Source organism: Pipra filicauda, unplaced genomic scaffold, assembly GCF_003945595.2.
Source record: "Pipra filicauda isolate LSUMZ 115617 unplaced genomic scaffold, ASM394559v2 scaffold377_size797966_pilon, whole genome shotgun sequence".
NCBI classification, from domain to species: domain Eukaryota; kingdom Metazoa; phylum Chordata; class Aves; order Passeriformes; family Pipridae; genus Pipra; species Pipra filicauda.
This window is the reverse complement of record NW_024104506.1, coordinates 562,920-582,000: the sequence shown is the minus strand read 5'-3', so window position 1 is coordinate 582,000 and position 19,081 is coordinate 562,920. Positions and strand designations below refer to the sequence as shown.

The 19,081-nt window shown below is 55.1% G+C and overlaps 2 protein-coding genes across 3 annotated transcripts; both read left to right on the top strand.

Moving 5' to 3' along the window:
• The first annotated feature begins 40 nt into the window (after positions 1-40).
• ASB12 (ankyrin repeat and SOCS box containing 12) lies at positions 41-6,658 on the top strand. 2 transcript variants are annotated; one of them, XM_027738813.2, is made up of 4 exons: positions 41-531; positions 3,640-3,750; positions 4,413-5,261; positions 6,033-6,658. In XM_027738813.2, exons 3-4 carry the CDS (start codon positions 4,448-4,450, stop codon positions 6,164-6,166), a joined length of 948 nt encoding a protein of 315 aa, XP_027594614.1. In that variant the 5' UTR covers positions 41-531; positions 3,640-3,750; positions 4,413-4,447; the 3' UTR covers positions 6,167-6,658. The 2 variants fall into 2 exon arrangements, with proteins under 2 accessions (XP_027594614.1, XP_027594615.1); XM_027738814.2 differs by lacking the exon at positions 3,640-3,750.
• A 2,219-nt stretch (positions 6,659-8,877) lies between these two features.
• Positions 8,878-18,075, top strand: AMER1 (APC membrane recruitment protein 1). Its single transcript, XM_027738835.2, has 2 exons — positions 8,878-8,967; positions 10,710-18,075. The coding sequence occupies exon 2, from the start codon at positions 10,794-10,796 to the stop codon at positions 13,902-13,904; it is 3,111 nt and encodes a 1,036-aa protein (XP_027594636.1). The 5' UTR covers positions 8,878-8,967; positions 10,710-10,793; the 3' UTR covers positions 13,905-18,075.
• The last annotated feature ends 1,006 nt before the right edge of the window (positions 18,076-19,081 follow it).

Below are 19,081 nucleotides of genomic sequence, written 5' to 3'. Positions count from 1 at the left end.
CTCTCCTGGGGAATACCTGAATCACAGGGCTGCTGGAGCCACCTCCCGGCTGGGCAGAGAGAAGATGGCCAACAGAATCCACAGGGATAAGTGCTGGAATGTGATCGGCATGGAGGGAAACTCCCAAGCTCAAAGGCTTCACTGCGGTCTGGCAGCGACTCCCAGCTCAAAGTAGCCCCACTCAGTAGCTGCGTTTCTGACCTTGAGGACTGTTAGTAAATCCTTAATCCCTGCAAAATCATTTATTTGGCACTGTTTAACTCCAAACTTTTAAATCAGGATGCTTAGCAGCCTTAAATCCAAAAGCTCATTAGCTCTCCTCAGCTGCCTTAATAACTATAATCTCTTTAATGGAAGCAACTCCGGACAGGATTTACCTTCCCAAAAAACCTTATTGACTGGGATTAAGTACACTTCTGCCTTCTAATTCTTCCCCAGTGAAGGAAGAGCTGATAAAGAGTTGCTTTGCTGGAGCCCAGGCCAGGTCAGCTTCTGGCTCAGGACAGCTGCTCGTGCCAGGAGCTCCTAGAGGTAAAGGGTTTTCCTGACTCCTTGGCCTTCCCTGGAGTTTGAAGCACTGGGAAGCTTCTCCAAAATGGGTCAGGCTTATCAGTCACCTCTCACTGGGCTCCCATCAGGGTTTATCTGGCTCTGCTGATGTAAATATCCATGTGGGATGCGTGGAACACATTCCTGCAGCAGCACAGGGAGCACCAGGAGCATGTCTGTGTGTGATTCCAGTTGAGGAGGTTTCTCAGCAAGTGCTTCCTCATTAGTATTTGGTTTAATCTGCTCCTTTACCAAAGAGCTGCTCTTGTTTCTAAGATCTTTCTTGGGTAACAACTAAAGAGCAGCAACAACAACAAAATAATAAGCAGTTTATCATTAATTTCCCTTTCAAGGGTTTTCCTTTCATCTCCAAGTTTCCTACGTTTCACATTTTCTAACGTGTATTCACTCTGTTGTCTGCACTCCCTTTTTTTTTTCCCTTTATAACACTGTCTTTTTAATGGCTGCTTTGATTTCTGTGTTTTGTGGGTTTCCAGCCAGGCTTGGCTTTTCTCACTGCAGCCTCCCTGTTGTGGTCGCAGCTTCTTGACACTCAGTAAACCTTGAACTCTCCACTCCTGCTCCCATGTTTATCCACATAATACTCCACAATTCCGTTGGGGAAACTGACCTTGTTGAAGTAATAACCTATTTTTGGCTGAATTTGGAGAGTGAAAGTATGAGGAAGCCAAAAGTCTAAACGCAATCAATACTGAGCATTTCCCTGCTCTTCAGCAGGGCCCACAAACCAGGTGGTGGTGACATGGGGACATCATACATTTTGCAGAGCCCCCTGATTTCACTTCTTGCAGCAGTGGAGATTTTTCTGCTGGACAGTTTGGTTCCCCTCTTGTTATCTTGTGCCACTGATAACTCTGCCTCAAACTGCCAGGCTGTTCCTGCTCCACTGCCGAGGGCTTGGGAGAAGGCTTCAAGGGAACTGGATAAAATACAATTACACTTCCCAGCTGACAGCTTTTGATAAGAGCCCCAGTGCTGTTCTCTGCTCCTTTTGTTTGCCCTGTAAAGTTTCCTGCCTTCCTCTCTGCTGCTTAATTTTACAAAGCCATGGCCGTGGTTCCTTCTGGCAGGTGCATCCAGGGGAGAAGAAGTAGGAGCACCTCAGGAGGGAAATCTGGACTGTCTTCGATGGCTTTTGTTCTTCTAGTGTTTAATAAGCAATTCTGGATGATGCAAATGGCCATTTTTGTTGCTGTGAAAGGGGAGAAGGTGGTTAGGAGAGGGTTTAAGAGGGAATTTGGGTGACTGGCAGCCCTGGCAAGGGACCCCAAACCGCCCAGTTCCCTGTGATTCCTTTGAGGAAACAGTGAAGCAGATGCTTTGTGTCTGCTCAGATGGGTCAGGCAGCCCCCAGCACCTGTCCTAGCCTCCCCCCACCTCGCTGCCCTCACTATATTTACCCAGAGGGAACTTTCCAAGAATGGAAGTGGTAAGATAAAACCCCTGAGGGGCTAAAATTAGCCCCAGGCCCTGGCCCTGTCCTGCCGTGGCATTTCAGCTGTGAGCTCTGAGCCTGCTCTGGTCACACAGAGCAAGTGGCCATCCCCGGCAAGGTCCCCTCTCTTCTGCTCCTGGTTTTGGGTTTAATCCACAGGAGGACTCTTCATGGGACCCCCAAGGCCTCAGGTGCTGTGAGCATCCCCCCTTCCCCAGGTAAGGCAGCAGCTCCAGGACCCCCCCGGCGGTGGGAGGTGGGAGGTACCTGAGAACCAGCTGTACAAGTGGGTTCTCTGTCGCAGCCTCTTTTTGGGGGGGTCTGTGGGTGCCTGGACAGCTTCTTCCAGCTCAGGACATGACAACTTTCTCTGAGGGTGGGAAGGCCCTGGCACAGGTTGCCCAGAGAAGCTGTGGCTGCCCCATCTCTGGAAGTGTCTAAGGCCAGGTTGGACGGGGCTTGGAGCAACCTGGGCTAGTGGGAGGTGTCCCTGCCCATGGCAGGGGGCAGATGGGATGAGCTTTAAGGTTCCTTCCAACTCAAACCATTCTGGAATTCCATGAACTCTGGTTTGGGCTCTTCTGGTTGAAGAGCCTCTGTGAGCTCCTCACACAAGTACTTTCACTGTCCAAGTAACCTTCCTTTGGAGATCCTGTTTGTGTGTTCAGGAAATGTTACAGCTGCTCTTTTACTTTTCCACACTGTTCCCCTTGGAAATATAACTTGTAATATAACTTTCTTTTTGAACCAAATTTGCAATAACCCCCCCAAACCCAATTAGCCATGTGTATGGGGTGATCCCAAAGCTCCAGAGCTCATTATCAGCGTGTCTAATGAATAACAACAATGCTACAATTCCATATATTTCTGTATAAACTGGGACGTGTGGAAGCCCAGCAGAGCTTTGCTGTCGCTCAGAGCCATCAGATTTGTCCCACTTCCCCCAGCTGTGCCATGGCCTGGCAGAGGGTCACTGGGAGCTCGGAGGCGGATTTGGGACGGGCCCCCCGGTGGCTGCCCCGTCGTTTGCAGATCGAGGTTAATTGCTCGAGGTGCAGCTCTTTGGCTCCTCCGAGGGCGGAGCAGAGACCGAGCTCTGCCTCTGCCGCGGAAACACGAGATGCCACAGGGCTGCCGAGAAATTCCTCTGCCCATCCCATTTCCAACTGGGACATCACATTCCTGTCTCTTGCTGCACTGAGGCCACGTCCTGCACCCAGAGCCCGGCAGTCGTGGAGGGGGGGGTTCAGTCTCTGCTCAGTATGATCAGCTCAGCATCCCCCCTTCCTCCCACCACCCCAAACCCCTCACTACAAACATCCCAGACCCAGCTATGTTCCTTGGGCTGAAGGAGGAGAGAGGAAAATTGTGGAATTCTAATGCTGTCATCGTTTTGGGAAGGGAGAAGCTGAAAGGTGTTTGATCCCTAATCAAACCAACTCCCTTCACATTCACCTCATCCTCTATTTTGAAACCCAAGTCCTGTAAAAACTGGCAGGGGGTAAAAACCTTCCAACACTGCCAGCTTTTCATCCGGGTTTCCTGAAACACTTGGAATTGCAGGTGCTGGTGAGAGTCCCAGGAACGAAGCAGAATTGTTTCCCACTCTTTTCCAACATGCTCTTTTCTCCCAGGGAGAACTGGATGGGGATTGCTGAGAGTTTGGGAAATGGGAGGCTTTGCCCAGCAGTGGGTGCAGGGGCCTTACCAGATCATGTGGCACCCAGAGTCTTCCTGAGCTCCAGGTTGAGTATCCCATGAGGAATCTCTTACCCTTTACCCCCTCAGGGCTGATGGAGCCAGGTTGGGAGAGCTGGGGGGGGTTCACCTGGAGAAGAGAAGGCTCCAGGGAGACCTGAGAGCCCCTTCCAGGGCCTAAAGGGGCTTCAGAAGAGCTGGAGAGGGACTTGGGACAAGGGATGGGGGGACAGAACAAGGGGGAATGGCTTCCCACTTCCAGAGGGCAGGGTTAGATGGGATATTGGGAAGGAATTCTTCCCCGTGAGGGTGGGGAGGCCCTGGCACAGGTTACCCAGAGAAGCTGTGGCTGCCCCATCCCTGGAAGTGTCCAAGGCCAGGTTGGATCAGCCTGGGCTAGTGGAAGGTGTCCCTGCCCATGAAACTGGATGGTCTTTGAGGTCCCTTCTGACCCAGACCATTCCATGATTTTAAGGGAACATGACCCACGTACCTGCTACACCTTTGCCCTCTGTTGTTGCCTCAGCCCTTCACCCACAGGATTTCCTCACGTGGTGGCAGGGCAGTGCTGCCCATCAGCAGCACCAGAACCCAATGCTCTTTGTCCATTTTTGTTTTAAATCTTCCCCATATTGTACATTAAAAATAATGCTAAAAAGCTGGCGTTGGTGTCAGGGGCTGGTTCTCACCTGCTTTTGTCATCCTGTAGATCTTTGCCTTTATCCTTTACCATGAAAGCAGCACATGGGCGACAGACCCCCGAAAATGAGCCTGATGGACATCAACAAAATGTTCTCCATGCTCCAGCCCAGGGATGACGAGCAGGAGGACGATGGGGAGAGCGAGGAGCTGAGCCGGGCAGTGTCTGAGGATGACTGTGAAACGCTGCATCGCCTCCTGTCCCAGGACAGGTACAAGAGGCTCATCAACCGCCGGAGCGGCTGGGGGGTCCCCAGCACCCCCCTGCGCCTGGCGGCCACGCGGGGCTGCGTGCGGAGCCTGCGGGTGCTGCTGGCCCACGGGGCCGAGGTGGACGGCCTGGACGTGAAGGCCCAGACCCCGCTGTTCGTGGCCGTCAGCAATGGCCACCGCGAGTGCGTGGAGGCCCTGCTGGATGCCGGGGCCAGTCCCACAGGCAGCATCTACAACAACTGCTCCCCGCTGCTCCTCGCGGCCAGGGACGGCAACGAGGACATCCTGCGGCAGCTCCTGGAGCACGGAGCAGAGCCCAACGTCCAGGCCAGGCTGCCCCAGTGGGCGGCCAACTCAGTGTCCTGTTCTGGACCCCTGTACCTGGCGGCCACCTACAGGCACCTGGAGTGCTTCAGACTGCTGCTCCTCCACGGGGCCGACCCTGACTACAACTGCACGGATCAGGGGGTGATCGCCCAGATCAAGGAGCCCAAGACCCTGCTGGAGACGTGCCTGAGGCACGGCTGCCATAGCAAGTTCATCAAGCTGCTCATTGACTTTGGAGCCAACGTGTACCTGCCCAACGTGCCCGTGGATGGGCCGGCACCACGCAGCGAGGGGCTGGAGCTGCTGCTGCAGGCCAGAGGTAACCTGGGGGTGGGCCCAGGGCTGGAAATAGGCACTAGGTTTGCTTGTTTAAGCTGCTGCTGATTCCTCTTCCCTTTATCTTTTGCTTTACCCAGGCTTTCCTTAAGCCTCAGCTCCCTTTGCAGCATCACTTGACTACTGCCCCATCCCTGGAAGTGTTCAAGGCTGAGCTGGACAGGGTTTGGAGCAACCTGGTCTAGTGGAATATGTGCAAGATGGGCTTTAAGGTCTCTTCCAGCTCAAGCCATTCCGTGATTCTATGATTCCCACAGCCTGGTATTTCCACTCCATTGTTGGATTAAAGGCTGCTTTTCACCATTCCTCTCCTCTCTGCTGCTCAACTTGGGCTCTCCTATACTACCTGTGTCAAGGAAAAATGCACTTATTTCCATATGAGGATGGAAGGTTTCCTCTCCATGCCCAGCTCCTGTGGAACTCGTGCTGCAAAGCTTGTGTCTGGGTCTGTGTCCCCAAACACAAGAGACCTGTGGTTTTCCTAGAATCATGGAATGCCTTGGGATGGAAGGTTTCCTCTCCATGCCCAGCTCCTGTGGAACTTGTGCTGCAAAGCTTGTGTCTGGGTCTGTGTCCCCAAACACAAGAGACCTTTGGTTTTCCTAGAATCATGGAATGCCTTGGGTTGGAAGGGACCTTAAAGACCATCTAGTCCAACCCCGTCTATTTTTGATCTGTCCATGTCCTTTTGCTGGGTTGGAAGGGAGCAGGGTCTTGGAGGTGACCATCTTGTTATTCCTGTCTCCTCACACAGCTCATCCCAAGTCCCTGCTGTCCCAGTCCCGACTGGCCATGAGGCGAATCCTGAAGCAGCCTGTCCACCTGTCCACCCTCAGAGAGCTGGAAATCCCCACAGTCCTGGCCAACTATCTGCAGCACCAGCCGTGACATACAGCCCGCCTCCAAGCACAGCCACTCTGACATCTGGGAGTGAAGCTCTGAAATCCGTGGAACCAACAGGAATTTGTGTCACAAAGTCATTCCCGTCTCCAAAATTGGTACCTGTGTGAAAGGTTGGGGAGGGAAGGGGCAGAGGAAACAGGACACCTCAGCTCCTGGTCTGCATCAGAGTGATGGTGGAGCAGGATCTGATTCCGTGGATCTGCCTCTAAACCTCCTTACCGAGGGATTTTTCACCTTGAGTTGATGTTGGTTGGAGAAGGGGTTGGGAAAAAGTGTGGAAGGCAGAGGGAGAGGAGCAAAGGCTGCTTTTCCCTCATCCCCTCCTGGGGGACACAACCAGGTCTGTGCCTGCAGGTTCCCCCACAATGTGGCACGTGCTGTCCCTGAACCCCCTTTCCCACGGTGGGCAGGCCCTGGCACAGCTTGCCCAGAGAAGCTGTGGCTGCCCCATCCCTGGAAGTGTCCAAGGCCAGGTTGGACGGGGCTTGGAGCAACCTGGGCTAGTGGGAGGTGTCCCTGCCCATGGCAGGGGGTGGAATGAGATGAGCTTTAAGGTCCCTTCCAACCCAATTCATTCCCTGATTCTGTGATTCCCAGAGGGGTTTCCAAGTGTACCCTCTGTTCAGCAGGGGCAGAAGCGGGGCTGGACCCAGCCATGTGTGCCCACCCTGGCTGGGAGGGGTAGCCAGAGTCCCAAAACCCCGACTTATCTCTGACCTCAAACATCATCTTCCTCACCCCAAAAGTGGTTCTTGTTGTAGCTGAGGGTCTTCTGTGACTGGGTTTTAATTAAAAATGTTGCTACTGTTGCTATTAAACTCTTGTGACCCATTTGGGGGCATATCCCATATTTGGAAGAGCCCAGCAGACCAGCTGGCACCACTGAAGAGATGCAGGGAATTGCTGTGCCTGGGGAATTTCAGGATGAGCCTGGAGTGATGCATCCCGGCACCACCTCCATGACTCTCCATCTCTCAAGCCTTAGACATTGGGATCATCCTCACTGGTGGAGGTGCCTTTCTGACTCTTCCCACAGCCAGGAGCTGACAGATAAACCCCAGTGCTGGTGATGCTCTGGAGCAGTTTTGGGATGCAGCAGAATGTGTTCCTGAGGGTTTATTCCATCCTGCCCTAACGGCATCCCAAAGGGAAGCACTGCCAGGCAGAGGTACGGGGTTGGAGCTCCATGTCAGGAGCTCCAAAGATCACTCTTGGCCAAACACAGGACTCCTGCAGGATTTATGGGCTTGTTTCAAGGGTCCTGGGATCTATTTATCAGCATCTATTAATTAGGCTGTGAGGCCTCTCCGAAGGGGAGAATTAGGGCTTGGATATAGCTGGACAAAGCATTGGGAATTGCTCCATAGGGGAACATAATGCTCATGGCATTTCCCTCCCCATCCAGACACTGTGATGGTGATCCAATGGGAGATGGGGGGTGGGAGAGGGGACATTGTCATGCTCCAGGGAGGATTTCCACCCGTGGGAGGGGAGAGAGTGTCTCTTCTACTCAAGGGGCCCATGTGTCACTCCCACATGGGGATCTGAGGGGGCTTTGGAATTTGGGGGGTCCCCAAAAGGAGGAGGAGTTTTCAGTGCCAGGCTGCTCAGTGCGGCGTGAGATAGGGGGGAGCCAGGTATGTGAGAGGTGGGGGTGAGCCGGGGGGTGACTGGGGGGTCAGCTGGGCGTGCAAGGGGTGTGATGGGTGGTGGGAGCTGGAAGTGGGCCACGTGGGGTTGAGCTGGGGGAGTGATGTGGGGTGGGTGCTGGGGGTGCAATGGTGGGTGCTGTGTGTGAAAACAGGTGGGTGGAAGCAGGGTGGGAGCGATGTGTGGGCTGGGGGTGCAATGGGTGAGTGGAGCTGGGGGTGCAAGGGGTGCACGGGAGTCAGATGTGCAATGGGTGGGTGCTGGGGGTGTGAGAGGGGTGTGAGCTGGGGGGGGGACGGGTGGCGTGAGCTGGGAATGCAGTGGTCGGTGTGAGCCGGGGTGTGACCCAGGTGTGTGATGGGTGTGTGGGTGTGAGCTGGGGGTGCGACACAAGTGTGTGATGGGTGGATAGGTGTGAGCCGGGGGTGCGACACAAGTGTGTGATGGGTGGATAGGTGTGAGCCGGGTGTGCGGGTGTGCGGTGGCCCGCAGGTGACACCCACGTGAGTGGCAGCAGCGCAGGCAGGGGGGTGTCCCGGCGCCACGCGCACACGCCACCGTCCCCCTAGAGTCACACCCTGTCACATCCGGCAGTGCCACCTGCCGCCGTGTCCGCGTGTCCGGGACCGGCGCGTCCCTCTATCACCCACCGCCCCGCGGCCACGCCCCCACAAGGAGACCACGCCCCTCGGCGCAGAGGACGCCGAGCTCCGCCTAACGAGGCCACGCCCCCGCCACCGCCCAGACCTACGCGAGAGTGACGTCACGCCCCATAACTGATATCCCACCGTGCAGACCACGCCCCCGAGCCCACGCCCCATAACTACGAGTCCACGGCGACGGCCACGCCCCCTGCGTCGAGACCACGCCCATTTCACAGTGATTTCACTGTGGAGGCCCCGCCCCGCCTGAGACCACGCCCCCTTGTCACTCTAGCCAACGGCAGAGGCCCCGCCCCCGCCCTGTGAGGAAGCTCCGCCCCGCCCGTGGCTCCGCCCTTGTCGTCACGCGGTACCGCCCCTGCCGCCCGAACCGGGCGGACCCGCGGCCCCTCAGCGGCCTCAGGGCTGGGCCGGGGTCCGGCGGGTCCCGAGAGCGTCCCTGGGGGCCCCGGGGGGTCCACGCACCCCCCGCCGGTAAGTGCTGCGGGAGGATGGGGAGGGTCTGTCGGCGGGCCTGGCGCCGCCCGTGCCCGCGCCTGCGGTGCCTCTTCCCCGCGGCCGGGCCCGACCGCCCCTCGCTTTCTCCTGGATCCTCCCGAAAGTTTGGGAGCGCGGCGGGGGGAGCGGGGAGGGCCGGGCTGAGGGGGCCTCCCCCCGCGGGGCTGGGTGGGCCGGGGGTCCTACGGGGTCCCCACCGCTGCGGTTCATTGTTGCGGTGCTTTTTTTTGTTGTTGGTTTTAAACCCTGGTTTTCGCGGTTTATTAATCGGGGCTCTTTGCCCTCGGTGCCTTTCATTTTTCTTTATTTTCATTTTTATTATTTTCATCTTTTTATTCTTCTCCAACACCGCCTTCCCCCCTCGTGCCCGCAGCCTGTGCTGACGTGGAGCCGGGGAGAAATGATTCCCAAATGGAATTTTTGAAATCTTGGCTCTGTTTCATCCCCCCCATTGCTATTTTTTCAAGGAGCCCCTGTCCAGGTACAGGTGTGGGGTCATTCCACCCCCCAGTTTTCCAGCAGCCCTGCACAGGTACCAGGTGTGGGGGTCCCTTCCAGGCCCAGCGATGCTCCAGAGGCTTTGGAGGCATCTGGGACTCTGGGAAGGCTCTGGCAGAGCTGGAAAAGCCCATTTTGCCAATGGGAACGCGGCCCCAGATGCACCCTAGCTGCTGCTTCCAGAGGGACAGGTGAATGTGAGAGGTTACCATCAATCCCCGAATTCCAGAGTCATGGAATGGTTTGGGTTGGGAGGTACCTTAAAGCCCATCCAGTTCCAACCCCTACGGTGGGCAGTGATGTCAAATTGTAGAGGCAAAGCAACCCAGACCTGAGGGAAAAAAAATAACCCTGAGATGGCAGGTTTTCTGTGGGGTTGCAGGAGCAGAGGCCTTTTGGATGTATTTTTAATTTGGGATCTCTGGCTAAACACCATGAGGAGCTTCCCTAGCCTCACACTGGTCAGAGCTCAGCCTCAGGCATTACAGCTTGGCAGTGCATTAGGGTTTTATTGCATTTAATTTCTCCACCCTCATCTCTGCAAAAGAAACATGATTGTAATTGTTTTATTTCTCCCGTTTCTGACAGCGATCGAGGGTCAGATTTCCAACCTACCTCTCTTCTTCCGGGATAATCTGATCAGGGGGTTCACAGTGGGTGTTTTTAATGCGATTCTCCGTCGCTGGACAGATTATTTAAAAAAAACCAGAAATCTTCTATTAAGAAAAGCCAGCATAGTAACCCAAGTGGGTTTTTTTGCTGGACACGTGTGTAGTGTGAGGGCTGTGTCCTGGTTTGGCCTCCTTCAGGATGCTTGGCACGGGGTGTGGGGGGGTGGGAAGTGGGGGTTGGCAGGTGCCAGCCCTTCTCCCTGCTGGAGCAGCCTCTGTTTCCTCACTCAGAGGTGGCTGGTGGCCGAATCTGATCTCCCTGGAGGCAGAAATATCTTGGAAGCTGAAGGGGTTGGAGCGAGCTGGCTTGGAGGTCGGACCTGCCTGTCCCCAGGGACATTGCCCGGTAGGGACTTGCCTTGTGATTTGCCTGCTCTGGCAAACTGGTAAATTTAAGCATCGCTGCATTTTGGTGGCTGGATTCTGGGAGTGGAGGGAGCTCAGAGGCTCCTGCAGCTCCATTTCCAGCTGGTGATGTAGCCCTTCTCCCTGTGACACCTCTGGCTCTGCACCTTCCCCTCACCTCTCTCCCCTTTCCCTCTGTCCTAGGTCAGCTGTGATGAGCCCATCCCTGCTCCAGGAGGGCTCTGCTCCCGAAGCTGCCCTTCCCAGCTAGATCCCAACCCTGCTGCCATGGAGATGGGCAGCCTGGAGGAGCGGGCCTGCGGTGACCAGCGGCGGGAGGAGGGCGGGGATGCGTCTCCCGAGGGTGCCAATAACTCCGGGGAGCCGCAGCCTCCGCCACCCGGGAAGCTGCGGAAAACAGCCTTCAAGCTGTTCGGGGGCAAGAGGAGCATCTGCACCCTGCCTAGCTTCTTCGGTGGCCGGGGCAAGGGCCAGGGCAAGAAGGGGCTCAGCAAGTGCAAGACCCATGACGGGCTGAGCAGTGCCACGTCTGACAGGGCCCAGCCCGACAGCCCCTTGGATGTGCATCCTGGCCCCCTGCCGTGCTCCCGAAGCGCTCAGCTGCCCAGGGACACCGGAGCCAGGGGGGACTTGGGCCAGCAGGACAACTCTCCCCCTGGGAGCATCGAGGGCTGTGACAAAAAGCCCAATGGGGACAAGTCCTCCTTTCCCAGGCCCAAAAAAGGCCTGAAGGGGTTTTTTAACAGCATCCGGCGGCACCGGAAGAGCAAGGCTGCAGAGGGTGAGAGGGCAGAGCTTCCCGAGTGGAACAGGGACCTCGAGGAACCCAGCAGTGCCCCAGGGGTGGCAGTGGAGAGCCGGGGGGCCGCAGAGAGCAGGGGGGCAGGGCCAGTCCCTGTGCCCACAGCCTGCCCGGGGGATGAGCCTGGCTGTGGGGAGGCCCCTGAGCCCTCCTGCCCTGTGGCTGAAGGGGGCAACTCCAAGGGCGATGCAGTGGTGGTGGTACCAGGAGATGGGGATGCTCCAGATACGAAATTGGAGGCTGACACTGCCACCTGCGCTGAGTTTGACCGTGACAGTCTGCTGCTGGCCTTCCACCCAGACCTCATGGACAGCGAGCCTCCCTGCCTGCACTCCGGGGACCTGCTGAACCTCATCCTGGGAGACGTCACCTCCCTGAAGAGCTTCGACTCCCTGACAGGCTGCGGGGACGACATCGCCGAGCCTGACATTGCCGAGAGCAGCATCTCGGTGGAGCGCAGCAGGGAGGCTGCCAAGCGCAGCTCCTGCCTGGTCACCTACCAGGGTGGCGGGGAGGAGATGGCCATTCCTGAGGAGGCCGAGGAGTACTTGCACCAGGTGTGGGATGGCAGCATGCGAGGGGACAGGAGCTACGGGGCCCAGGTGTCCCGCAGCAGCCTGGAGACACACACCTCACACGAGGGGGATGCCCACCCCTACATGGGCGACCCCATGGACGGTGTCGATCTCCTGACACCCCAGAGCGACCAGCAAGAGTCTGCCCCAAACAGTGACGAGGGTTATTATGACTCCACGACGCCAGGGCTGGAGGATGAGGCTGGAGAGGAGCTCAAGAAGGACCGTCTGCCCCGGGACAGCTACAGCGGCGATGCACTTTATGAGTTTGATGCGCTGATGAGCCCTTCTCATGGGGAGGAATCGCTGTTTGAGGGCAAAGGCCCCCGCCCAGGCATCTTCAGCTACTTCATGGACTTCTGCCTCCCTGCGGAGAAGAGCCTGATCCAGCAGATGATGGATCAGAAAAGAGGGGTGATGGAAACAGAAGAGGAAGGTCTTGCGGCCCTTCAGAAGGAGCTGCTGTACTGGGAGCTGCAGAGGGAGCCGGTCCTGAAACGCCTGGATGTTTCCAGCAAGGAGGAGCATCCCCGGGAAAAGCAGTGCATTGAATGTAAAACTCGAGCAGCCAGCTCCAGTGGCAAGAGTCAGAGTGGCCTTGGCGGTGAGCAGGTGGCCTCACACGCCCCGAACTGGGCTGTGAATGGTGGGGTTCCGGTGGCTAGAGCTGAAAATCCAGAGTGGAGGGATTTTCCAGGGACTCTGTGTCCAGAAAACTGTTACAACAGCCAAAAAGCCCCAGGAAGTTGCCTTATTCAGCTCACGAAGAACACCCTGGGGTTCGATTCGGACCCGGATTGTGGGTTGTTTGGGGACTCCATCCCAGCCAAGGCAGGGATGTTCCCTGACTACAGAGTGCAGCCCACTCCCGGTGAGCCCCAGGTGGGCAGCGAGCCTGAGCACGCCGTGAGCTTCTCCCAGGCGCTGGTGGAGTTTGCCAGCAGCGGAACCCTCTTCTCCAGCCTCTCTGAAAGCCTGGGGAGCTCGGCCTCCAGCTCCTCTTTCACCCAGAACCTCCCCGCCCTCCCCACCATGGTCACCTTTGATGTGGTGGACGTGGAGCAGGAGGGGGAAGGGGAGTGTGAGCAGCACCCAGAGCTGAGCGAGGACATTGCCGAGGCCTTTGACGACGGCTACGGACAGAAGGAGTCGTTGGCTGAATGTGACGAGAGAATGTCCCCGGGGTTCTCCCTGGGCTCCTTCCAGAGCTGCAACTGGGGGGTGGCCAGCTTGCCCCGCCACCTGCGCCTCCACGGGCTCAGCCCCTCCATGCCGGCACCGCTCTCCATGGACCGGCGGAGCCGCTCCCTGGACACAGAGAGCCTGGAGTTCGAGCTGGCCGAGCCACAGGCTGCCCGGAGTGGCCCGCAGCCCTGCCGGCTCTGGGCCCGGCAGGAGGGCAGCAGGAAGGACTCGGGCGGAGCACGGAGGAGCAGGAGCAAGGAGGAGGGCGAGCCGGCGGCCCTGGAGGGCGGGCTGAGCTGGCCAGGCCTGCAGCACCTGCAGCGCAGCAGTGACGGCGGTGGGATGGAGCTCTGGGGCTTCGCTCCGGTCGGCGCCGTGGAGAGCGTGTGGGACCCGTCCGAGGAGCCGGGCACCGTGTCCCCTTTCCCGCCTCTCTCTGGGGAGGCTCTGGACAGGCGGCCCCAAGAGCCAGAGCTGCCCCGGCATGCGCTCCGCCCCTCCAACCTACCCCTGCAGCCCGAGGCGCGGTGGGCGCGGGAGGCAGCGGCGTCCTACAGGTACCATGGAGAGGTCCCCAGGCTGTCCTGCCTGGTACCCCTGGGAGAAACGGAGCTGCCCCCGAGCTTTGGCTTTGCCTGCTCCCCAGAGAAGCGCTCCAAGGGCAAGCCCGTGGGCATCGCCCAGGGCATGCCTCAGCATCCTGGCAGGAATGCCGGCCCTGCAGAGAGCCCAGAGCGCTGCGTGGAGCCCCTGAAGGGCAGGGGCACCCCCGGGCACTGCCGCGGCACCACCCTCGATGTCACCGACGCAGAGTAGCTGCGGGAATGTCACCCGTCACCGAGGGGCTGCCCCAGGCAGGGTGGAAGTGGTGCAGGGCAGGGAGGGCGAGGCTGTGAGCGATCGGGGTAGGGGTGACTAATGGGAGCTGGGCCTTGCCCTGCGGGTGCTCTAGTGGGGATCAGAGGTGCCTCGGCGTTCCTGTGTCAACACTGAGGCACTTTCTGGTTTTCCAGCCCTTTCCGATGCCAAGTGCAGCAGCAGCCCCTGGCACTGCTGCCAGGACAGAAGCTGGGAATGGACCTGTTGCCAGAGTGGCAGGTTCGGGGTCTGGGCAGGATTGGAGCTGGGGGAACAAGCCTTGGGGACACTTTTGAGAGAAATGGGATTTCTTTTCCCCTTCTCGGTGAAATGTTTTGATTCAAACTCACTTTGAATGTCTTCCATCTTGGTGTTGATTGTGGAGCTGGGGCGAAGGATGCTGGTTGTTCCCAGGGGATGAGTCTGCTGGAAGGGGAACTTTGCAGCAACATTTTTATTTATTACTTTTTTTTCCTTGCCCCAAAGGAAAGCAGGAGCTTTTGTGTGCGTGCTGATAATGCTCTCCAGGTCCAGTTTCAATTTGCCTGGAGAGATGTGCTGTTTGTGGTGTCCCTTTCAAGAACAAAGTGTCAGTTCCTTCTTTGTTGTGGTCTGTCTTCCCAGAGTGTAATTCCTGGTGGAAACCTTTCCTGTGCTTTGTCCCAGCTCCTCGTCTCTCCAGGACCATGGGCACATGGATGAGGTCTTTGAAATAAGCTAAATTTGCATCATGCCTGTAGCTGTGAAGTGGCAGATGCTGTTACTTTCTCAAAAGGAAGTTTTGTGGCTTTTTAATTTAATTTTGTTATTTTATGGTTGTTTTCTTTGCATAAACTCACAGGAGGGAAGTTTCGTGTTTGTTGGAATGCCTAAATTGGGCTTCATGGCCTCTTCCTCTGGCTGGAGGGAACAAAAAAGCTGGAGGTTGCTGCAGGTTTGGGATTTTTCTCCTCCTCTTTGAAGGAACATGGAGGAGGGACACAAGCTGAGGGGTCAGACTTTGCCTGGGGGATCATAATGAGCTCCCGTGACATCTGTTTCAGACCGTTGGTCCTTGGGGCTTCTCCCCTGTCCTCATGATCCCAAACAGCCTTTTCTCTGATCCAGACCTCCCTGTCCATGACACAAAGCTGCCTCCTCCTCCTCCTTCGCAAGTTCTGTGTTCTGATTTTAATTCTCTTTCCACTGGTTTTTGTTCCCCCACCCCTTGTTGCCCCTTTCCTGCTTTTCTTTCCAGCAGAATCTGTAGCATTTAAAAAAATAATCCCAAGCTGGAAATACCAGAGTTTTTCCCCATTTGTGGAGCAAGGGATGGCTCTGCCCAACCCAAATTCCCTTTTCCTGCTGTGCTGGGTCCCCCTCCTGCTGCTCTCGCCTCCACATGGATGTGGCTCCAGGGGCTCCAGCAGCAGCTCTTTGGCATCACTGTGTTTTCCAGCACAAGGAGCTGCTTTCGGTTTGGTATTTTTTTTTCCCCCAGAGCAAAATCATATTTCGTTTTGAGAAGAGATTCTTTCTGCCTTGTCCTTGAATATCTGGGAAGGAGCAGGGAAAAGCAAAGCCAGGCTGGGTGTGATTTTATTTCCCTGCCCAGACCGCTGAGGTGGCACAGACCTATCTGTGCATCCATGGGCTTAAACCTTAATTTTTCCTGCGGCAGGGAGTTCCTGCAGGAGCCCATCATGCCATGGGTCTTTTCTCCCATCCCTCTGTGACACCAGAGAGGATTTCCTGGGAGAAACCTGGCTCTTGGTGCCGCTCCTGAAGAGGAGAATGTGGTCAGCCAGTGGAAGGTCCCCTCGCTCCAAGGTTGTGTCTCCTCTTGTTAGTGCTGCATGTGAACAGCTGCTAATGAGTATTGGAATGTTGGAACATTGGAATATTCCTCACTGGGGCAGGCTCCCCTTGCTGGGAGCCAGGTCAGGGCCAGGTCTCAGCCCTGCCCATCTCACCACCATCCCCAGACCACAAACCACGGGGGCATGGCAGACATTGCCACACACCCTCACGGCCCTTTACTGGGTTTAACTCCTGTTTTCCTTTGTTTTAGCGTCTCACCAAAGGCATCTCGTGGGTTCTGGGGCTTGTAGTTTTTGTTCAGCTGTGGTGCAGCCTTTGCCAAAGTCCTGCTGGGGGTTGGAAGTGTCTCGGTGCTACAATGAATGTTCTGTCGCCAAGGTGTCTCTAGGAATAATGTTTTCAGTTGTAGGTACGTGCTGGGGAGGTTTAGGGGGAGCAATACAGCCAAGGCTTGATAATCTGACTTTATACCAAAGGTTTCTCCTCTTAATTCAATGGGAATTACATGAAACAAATATCTGCTGAATTACAACAAGTTTTCTAAACATTAATTTGCTGGACTAGCGGTGGATTCTGCCCCGTTAACCCAAAGAAATAAGGATTTTCAATGCAGTAACTCAGCCTGTAAATGATCACTGCAGTAGGTATTGGATTTCACTGCCTCTTCCCAAAACACCCTGGGATACGTAGGAAAAAATCTGGGCTGGATCTGGATCAGTCCAACACTGCCTTACCCGAGGAGCTCAAATTTGGGAGTGCTCATTGAGGTTTTTCATGCAAAAGGGCTTCCTAACCACAAATCAGTCTTAAAAGTCAGGAATAGCAGATTGTCTTGCCAAGATATTAAGGAAAAACTCGAGGAATTTGTCCCTTCCAGGGAAAAGTGATAAGTTAGGGCTGTGCCTAAAGTGATAAATTGGGGCTGTGAACTTGTGATGAAACCACTGCCATTGGGGTCAGCCTACCAAGTGATTCTGTATTGCATTTTGGGGACTTTGGGGTTTTATTTGGTTTGTTTGTTTTTATATACCTAAGAAAAATGTCGATTTTTCTCTATTTTTGTATAGTTTTGCATTTTATAATCATGGGAAAGATTTTACAGACTGTTCTTTTACTCGTGTTTGTCGTCGTTCCAAGTGGTGTGGTTTGCCCTTCCCGTGGAGAAAAGGCAATTCCTGCTGCTGCCGTGCCCATGCCCTGCCAGGAACCCTCCTGTGCTCCTCCAGGAATGTGCTGAGCCACTTCCCAGCTGGAATAACTCTAGCCCCTTGCAGCACACACACACTTTGCACACCCCACTTAGACGTCTCTAATCCTGCTCTGTCACACTTGTCCAACTGTTCTTTCATTTCTTCTAAGTGTTGTTTTTAACCTGAATTTGTGGATTTTGGTGATTTCTCCCTCCAGGTGCTGTTGACCATCTCTAAAGTAGAAGCCCACGGGTGTCAGTTGGGGCTTTCCCTGCTGTCTCCTTACATTGTTTTATCCAAATTTGGGGCTTTTTTTAAATCCCCAGGCATGCCGTTGGTTGGTGCTTGGCAGTGCTCTTTAACAGATTCCCTCTCTCTTTGGTGCTTCCTGTTTGGGCTGGGAGCTGGAATTTCACCCTCATGCAGGCAGCAACACCTGCTCCAGGCCTATGGATTGCTCCTTAAATAATCCTGGATTAGCAGGGCTGGCCACCTTCTCCTCCTTTCTCCTGGCTGGGAGCTCCAGCCCAGTGCCACCTGCATTGCCAACACCACTAAAGCATCTTCCTGCAGTGATACTGCCTTGGCTTTTGGGATCAGAAGAGAGGAGAGCTTTTGGAAAGCTAAAACCCAGCCAAAATCAGATTTTTTTCCCCCAGCAGAGATGTCAATTGCTGCTGATTTGGCTCTTTAAAAGTTTTTGTTCATCGGGTTTGCCCCATTCCCAGCACAAGTTGCTCAGCAAACATTCCCGGGCCTCAGACCCACCTTGCCTTCCATATTCCCTCTGTCCTGGAATTTTGGGCTCCCTCCTCTCCAGCTGGGGCCTCCTGCTCTTCTCATCCCTATTGAGTCACACTAAAGCTCCCCTTGGGTGAAGTGAAAAATTCAAATCTTAGAAAAGCCTCTCTGCTCTAAAGAAAAAAAAGGAATTGACCCTTGTCCTTAGCTGCCCCATCCCACTGCCGGGCTGGTGGCTCCTCCCAGGCGACCAACCTGTCTGAATTTTGGGGTTGTTTTTGTTTTCTTTCTGGTCTCATTGCTACTAGTCCTTTCAAGTTTTTAATGTATTGATTGTGTTTTAAAATGAATGTTCCTTTCACTGAATTCTAATGAATAAACTTCAGATTTTTAGAGAATGTTGGATTTCTCTTGTGGTTTACTTTTTTTTCCTGCTTATTTTATGCTTGATTTAATCTTTTTCTTTCCCTCTCCTCTCCTGTGTGTTGATTATTTGCCAGCGAGGTGGATTTTTCCATGGGAGAAGGTAGCAGAGATGCTTTGGAGCAGGGCATGGCTGGTCCATAACACACAGTCCTCAAACCCTGTGCCATTAAAGGATGGAAATTATGGAAAATATCCATCGTTTAAGGCTCCAGCCCCCAGAGTCAGATTTTTTTCCCTCCTCATTTCTCATCCTCTGCTGTCACTAGACCTGGCTCCGAGGTAACTCCCCCCGTCTTACCTGGTACAGCAGAGAAGGGGCTGGAGGGGTGGTTTTAATGGTTTTTTATTGTGCAGTGACCATTTCTAAGGGAATTTATCAGCATAATTATTTAGCAGCATTAAGTTCTGTTGCTCTGGGAGTGCCTCCAGGCTGTCTCTCCTGTATCCCTGGATCCTGCTCTCCCTGGGGCAAAGGCACTGCTGAGAACTGCAACTTCCCTGACAAACAGCTCCTCCCTCCCATGGGCTTTAGGGAACAGCCCCTCAGTGTCCCTGGGGCTGCTGAGGTGCTCCCCGGTGTGGTGGGGTTGGGGGCCACGGAGGAATTGAGAGATGAGGGAGGGATGAGGCATCTGCTCTTCCCTCTGCTCCGGCGCTGTTCAATGGAAACCCCTCTTCCTGCATTGCTCCTGTTCCACCCTCCTCCTCCATGCCCAGCCCAGGGGAATCCATGGCTGGATTTTGGGAGGAAAGCTGCCCTGGCAGTGGTGGGTATTGTGTAAGGGTGAGGCAGTGTGCTGGTTTAAAGGTAAACCAGCAGGGGAAATGAACTCAAAAGAGAGATTATAAGTCAGAATAACAATTTAATAAAATAATACAATAAGTACGATTATACAGACAAACAATTGGTTTTAACCCACAAAACCCAAATGTATAACCCAGCACCCTGGGGAATGAACAGAGTGGTGTTCTTTGGCC

What these genes read in the sequence shown, in the direction of transcription:
- ASB12 (XM_027738814.2), top strand. Translation starts at nt 4,448, where the DNA reads ATGGGCGACAGACCCCCGAAAATGAGCCTGATGGACATCAACAAAATG. An exon ending in GCTGCTGCTGCAGGCCAGAG is followed by an intron (nt 5,262 to 6,032) that starts GTAACCTGGGGG and finishes CTCCTCACACAG; the next exon opens with CTCATCCCAAGTCCCTGCTG.
- AMER1 (XM_027738835.2), top strand. Translation starts at nt 10,794, where the DNA reads ATGGAGATGGGCAGCCTGGAGGAGCGGGCCTGCGGTGACCAGCGGCGG.